We start from the raw sequence: 7,057 nt of genomic DNA, 5'->3' as shown, positions 1-7,057 counted from the left end.
AAGAGACATGGTAGAGCCGTGGATATTGTTTAAAGATACGAAGAAAAGATAAAGAGCTAAAAAGAGGAGAAAGGTGACTAACTTAGAGAAGTAATATAGGAAAAAGAAGAGAAAGGTGACAGAGTCAAGGAAATAGGGTTCAAACAGTTGAAAAAGAAATAAAGAAATAGGAACCTGAATTTTAAACTTTATTTATCCTGGGTGGTTTGAAGACTGAGAAAAAGACATTTGATGGAATAACTTCATGAATGAAGATGTAGTTAAGTACGTTTCTAGATACTTAAATCACTTCATGATCACCGACACAGCTCCTACGTTAAGATCTTAATAATTAAAACAGAGGACAAAAGCAACAAGGAGGGAGAATTTATTTTACACATAACAATTCTTATTTAGCATTAATTAAACACGAAGAACAGCACTGGGTTCAAAAGTAAAAAACAACAGCACACAGATATATTCAAACTAGAGGGTAGAAATTCCTTGCTCATTCTCTCTTTCATTCAAGTTCAAAAGCTGATGCATCGAAGCTATCAGAGAGTCCGGTTCCAGTCTTGAAGGTGAGCTTCTCAGAGGAAGGAGTCTCAAAATACATCTCAACAACGGAGAGCCACAGCAGAAGCTCCTTGGTTTTCACTCCGGTCATCTTCTTCATCTTGCGAGTCTCAACTAATGCGGTCACCTCAGTCGCATATGAAACCTGACGCTTTACCTTCTTGAAATTGTGGTTCTTACTCTTCTTCTGAGTTATCCACACAAATCCAGATGCACGATTGTAGCCAAATTCTTCGATATCCTCCATAGGGAACAAGCCCTTTGGAAGGCAGAGCTCTGTCAAAAGCTGGACAATCTTCTTCTTGCACTCAGCATCCCCATGGTAGATCTCTGCAGCTGAGCGGTGACTCTCGATGGTCTGCGACGACGACGACATCTTTCTTTTCTTTGGGTAAAATTAATTAAGGAGAGAAGAGATTGGGATATTTTTTGAAGGCTAAGGTTTTGGCTTAGTGAATGAAATGTGCATTGAAGGGGTGCAATATATATATAGAGATAGAAGTGATGATGTTTGAAGAGAATTTGAGTGGGAACGTTGTGATTTTTGTCAAACAGAATTGAAGCTAAATTAATGTTTACAGGTGGAGTTGGAGAGGTCAAGGGAATTGGATGGTCAAGAAAAGAAGGAAGAAACATTCAGTAGTCAAATTCATTTACAGATCAAAACAGATAGTTGATAGTTGAAAATATAAATAAAAATTGGATATTTTGTCACTTAGTGCCAAGTTGTCAATGTTTTTGAAGTGAAATAGAAGGATACAAAGGTACTTGAATAATGAAGTTGGATGGAGACTCAGGGTGTAGATAAATGTGAGACACAAGTTAGCTTTTTTTCCCCTTAGATGGAGACTCAAGGTGTAGATAAATGTGAGACACAAGCTAGGCTTTTTTCGCCCTTACATTACGAAGACTTTCTTCCTAATAAATGTGAGACACAAGTTGGGCTTTTTCCCCCTTATTTTACGAAGACTTTCTTCCTACAACAATATTTTTTTCTTGCATTACAAAGATTTTCTTCCTTACACAAAACTTTGCTCACTATTACAATGTCCTCAAATTTTTTTCATAAGCTCTGAGAACGTATAATACCATTTATTTTGTAAGTAAATAATATAATTTGCTTAATATAGAAAAAAGTTAGATTTTCTTGATCGTATATTATAGATGACAAGATGTTATTCTATCCAATTCTTTTTTTTTTTTTTAAATGATATCCATTTTCACCTTAGTTTTTCATTTTAGTGTAATAACATTAATGTTGATATGGTAAAAGAATCATTGATCCTAGCAGACATTTTTTTGAGCCAAAAGGTGAGCAAGAACTCTGATGTGCCATCAAGTATTTAACTAAACCATCCAAAAAATACTAGTAAATAAATCATATCATATCATACTCCCTTTAAAAGAGGGAGTTGTGGAAAAACTTTCTACGGGCTATATTACCCCTATTCTCTTTTGATATTACATTCTAATACTAACTAAACTAAATTAATTATCATTATTAATTAATTACATTTTATGTCACTTTAAGTTTGCATAATTTGGTCCTTAGAACTTCCAACGTTATTATAAAACTCTACATCATATAATTTATTAGTAATGTATAATAATATATTAATAGATAATTGCATATCAATAAACTATTTATGGAAAGAATAGAAAACATAAAATTATCCTAAAATTATACCATGAAACTCATATAGGAAAATCACAAAGGCCCCGTTTGGCAAATGGTTAATGAAGAGGGGTTAAAGAGAAGGATTAATGTACTTAGCCCACTTGATAATCCGAAGGACTAAATTATTAACCCGTTAAATAAGTTTTATTTTAGCCCTTATCATCAGTTTTAGTGTTTGAGAATAACAATGATTTTGACTATTTTCTTTATAATTAGAAGGGTTAACTCTTATTCCATCTAAATAGGAGTATTAGTAAACCCCTCATTTTGAGGGGTTAACTCATTGTAACCCCTCTAGAGGGGTTAACTTAACTCTTCTATATTTTTTATGTTTCGTAAATTATGGAGGGTTAACTCACTTTAACCCTTATATAGATTTGTTATGTTTGGCAGGTTAAGAAGAGGTTAAGTCTCCTTAACCCCTCACTTAACCCTTTGCCAAACGGTACCAAAGAGTATTCTTATGTTTAGGTAACAAGACAGAAGGTACAAACATTAAATTTTAGAAAACATTAGGATATTTAAGCGCATCAAGATACGTTATCTAAAATTTAAAAAAAAGTGCAGCAAGATATAAGTGGAGGTATATAAGTATAATTTTGGTAAACTACAAGGTATTTAAGTTCAGTTAAGCCTAGAAAAGATTTAAAACATTTGTTATCTATAAACAATTGTATATGATCCCATTGACAAATAATATTCATTATACAATATGAGGCTAGATGCTTAGCTTATATTTATATAGTAGAGGAGATGTGGAAAAATTAAAGCATCATATTTTGAATGAGTCTCAAGATTTTGAATTATTTCTTGAAATTATATGCTTTTCTTTAGAAGAGGCTTTTGAAGGACTACTACAAAGTGTTTGACATCAAATAAATATTGAAAAACTAAATTCTATGATATCGGGTAGCAAAAATTAGGGATATGTATGTAAGACTGAGTGTCATATGAGTAAATATTCATACATAACATGATATTGTAATATATAATCTAACATATTAATGAATTTTAAACATAAGAATTTGCATTAAGATATATGTTTAAGATTTGGGAGAGCCTAGAGTGGAGAGATTTGGGAGAAATAGTGTGGCCATTGCGGGTTTCGCAGGTTCTGATTTTATTTCCCAAACACGATCCAAACCCCAGCCCATAATCAAATTAAAAAATAACATGATTTTCTTGATATCTTCAAAGGGATATATTAGTCTATTTTTTATAACAGTTGATTTATCAAAAAATTTAACAAACTAAAGAAAATAATATAAAATATTATCAAGATAAAGTCTTTAACCCGATATATTGGCCAATATACCAATATATTGGTCGATATTTAATAGAATGCCTATAAGAGTAAATATGAAAATGTTACTTAGATATTAGTTCTTTGATTTTAAATATCTAATGATTCTATGTTATTCCCACAAATTTTTAAAATTGCTCATAATTTTAGGAACTAATATTAAATTATTAAAATTTTGAGGGACAAATTATAAATAACCCATATTTAAAAGAATAGTTAATTTTTAAAAAACCCTCTTAATTATGAGGATTGTCTTAAAAAATCCACTCAACTGATTCAATTTGATAAAACCCCCTCATTATATAGGGTGTTATAGATAACCCCTCTCAATTTTGATACAATTTTAGAAAATATCTCTCAACTATAGTGTATCTCATAATAATTCCCCTAATCTTTTACACTTCTATCAACAAACTCCCTTAACATAGTTACTTCGTTATGTGATTTGGAAAAAATACCCTCTTGAAAAAAGCAATTTTAATTAAATAGAAACCCTTAACCGAAAATAAAAGGATCACAACCAATTTATAATTTTTTTTCCTCTATATCACCTCTTTTATGTGGGAAAAGCCAAGGTAATTCTTTTAAGATTGATTGATATTTTGGTCTTTCCAAGTCAAGTACTTGTCACATAATAGATAAGACTTAATGATGTTAGTTTTTAGATGTTAGGTTTAAGTGAGAAAAGTTCACTAGAGTTAAATCAAAAAATTTTAAGTTGAGATAGATTATCTACAAAACTTGGCATAGATTTACTCAGGTTTAATTAGTTTTGCCGGGGGTGCTGTCATGCCCTCCATACTTGAGGGGAAGTTTTCTAAAATTAACTCTTAAACAAAAGCACAACTTAAGGCACATGTGATATCAATTTTATAAGAGTGGAGTTTATTGCAAGTCTATCACTCAATGAATTGGTTTAGATTATCGGTCCTTAAATTTATCCTACACATTAACTCTAAAAATCTTTTGCTATAAGAATCTCTAAGAGAAATTTAATATTTATTTGGGATGGGTGTATGATCATTCTAATTCCCCTTGTATTTCATAATTTGTAATAAATTATTTGAAAAAGTAAATTAAGTTGTCATTTTATATTGCTCACATTCTTATAAGTTTATGAAGCTCATAGCTTGGATATGACTATTATTAAAGATATTATATTCTTCTAACTCCTTAAGCTAAATTTTTGAATGTTGTTTGACATTGGATAGATATAAATTATTTTATTAAAATACAATCAATAGAGTGCATAATATGTACAAATCATTCTCAGACTATATTTTATAATTTTCTAAAACCAGAGAGTAATGTTTTGACAGATCAATTAGTATTTGGGAAGATGTAAAAAAAGTACAACATCAGATTTTAGAATTGATCACATAATTTATATTTTCTTCTTGATTGAATTTGCACATTCTAACTTAGAAAATTCTAGAAAAAATTTCTTGAACATCTATAATATTCAATCACCAGATAAACAACAGGTGGAAGAAAACAACAGGTTGAAGTAATTTTTTTTATAACTGAACAAAATCCTTAATGACTAGATAAAACCTACCATTTTCCATAATGAACTCAAGAATTTATTTTTATTAATAATAATAGATTTTTCCCATATTGGTCACTTACATCATTAATATTTTGAAACTATACATTCAAATTACTATTTAATCTTAAATTATTAATATTTTAAGGCTTTAGACATCACTATTTGGAAGATAAAATATTAAAATCACACATTAAAATATCCAAAAAAATTTAATATATTACAATAATTATAAAGTTTTTTACAACCATGTTATAGTAAATAAATAAACTTAAATTAAATAATTATAATATTTGACCACGTGCAGTGCACGTATATTCCACCTAGTACATATAAAAAGTAGTAGTTGCTACAAATAAACAACCAAAAAAGAAAAAAGAAAAATTGTGTCTAGGCCTCAAAAATTAAAACTTGATGTGCACTAGACCTACATATTATTTCTAATGTATATTGGCTGCAAATATTGTATTTTGCCCTAGTTTCCAAATTTGCCCTCTCTATCCACTAAAAATCTCATCTGCCCCTCCCTCCTCTTCTCTTTTATCTCCTAACCCACTTCATAGCTACTCCTCGCTCATCTCCTCATCTCCTTCTCTCTCTCTCTCTCCTAACCAACTTCATAGATGCTCCTCCTTCCTCTCCTCTTTTCCTCCTACTCTTTCCATCATCAAAAAAACACATCCTCCTCCCCTAGCTTCATTGCCCGTGTCGGTGCTGCTCTTCCTCCTTCTCATCCTCCTTCCCCTTCCTAAACCCCTAACATCAACATATCCTTGGCACCCTTGTTGTAAGTAGTGCTGACCGTAAGGGAGGTGAAGTTTGTTGATGGAGAATGAGTTTGCTGGAAAAGGAGGAGGAGGAGGAGGAGGAAGAATAGGCTTTGAGGAGAAGCTATTGGATCAAGTTTGGATTTAGGTCTCGGGTTGGGTTTTAAGCATGGAGCACTAGAGGGGGAAGATTTTGGATTTTTGTATGGATTTGATTGAGGATTTAGGCATGGATTTGATTAAAGTGTTTAGGAAGGAGCTTGAGAAGTAAAGTTAGCATTCAAGCTAGTTCATGTCAAGGATTTGCAAGTTAGTATTGCAGAGTTTATGTATGTATTAACCATATTTGTAATATGAGGGGACAAAGAATTTACAATTCTAACTTTTATTTTTTAGTATTGTTTATTCGTTGGTCCTTTCCTTCATCATAGGTGCATGAGTTTGTTTGATATTTCTCTTTTTTCCTTGAGTTTTAAGAATAAAATGACGATCATTCGCATTTGCTTGAAATTTGTGTTTCGCTAAGAGTTAGGCGGTCATGGCTGAAGCTCGAGGTAAATGAGTATAGTATAGAGAAAGTGATTGTGGATTGAGAGAGAGTATGTAATAATAAATAGGTCATGTACAAAAAAAATATAATAAACATATTGTCATGTAGTTCTGTGTATATAACTATCAAAGCTACATCAACTTATAATTGTATGAATTGATTATGAACTATGAAAGATTAGATGTGAATTTTACCTAGATGATGTTAACTTTACTCATTGTTTGTTAAGCTTATAGTATAAATGTTAAGTTTGTACAACAAATATTAATTTTGAACATTGGTTGTTAAGTTTAAGCATTGAATGTTAAGTTTACCCATTGGTTGTTAACTATATTCGATACATGTTAACTTTAACCATTACCTTTTAGCTTTAATCAATATCTATTAACTATATTTAGTATCTATTTAGCTAATATGTATCAATTATATCCACTATCTTTTAACTTTAGCTAGTATTTATTAACTAATATTGGATATGGTTAACATATATTAGCTAAAGTTAATGGATAAAGATATAGTTACCAGGTTATGGCTAAAGTTAATAGGCACATGGTATAGTTAACAAATACTAGTTAAAGTTAGGAGGTACATCATATAGTTAACATGTACTTGTTTGAGTTAATAGATACATGCAAAAATTAGCTAGTATTGGATATAG

At 30.7% G+C, this 7,057-nt stretch overlaps 1 protein-coding gene across 1 annotated transcript; it reads right to left on the bottom strand.

Moving 5' to 3' along the window:
* LOC109822931 lies at window positions 346–2,008 on the bottom strand. Its single transcript, XM_020389206.1, has one exon. It carries the CDS (start codon window positions 929–931, stop codon window positions 500–502), a length of 432 nt encoding a protein of 143 aa, XP_020244795.1. The 5' UTR covers window positions 932–2,008; the 3' UTR covers window positions 346–499.

The sequence above is a fragment of the Asparagus officinalis genome, chromosome 8, assembly GCF_001876935.1.
Source record: "Asparagus officinalis chromosome 8, Aspof.V1, whole genome shotgun sequence".
NCBI classification, from domain to species: Eukaryota; Viridiplantae; Streptophyta; class Magnoliopsida; order Asparagales; family Asparagaceae; genus Asparagus; species Asparagus officinalis.
Note: the sequence above shows the minus strand (reverse complement) of the source record. Positions and strands in the feature narration are given on the sequence as shown.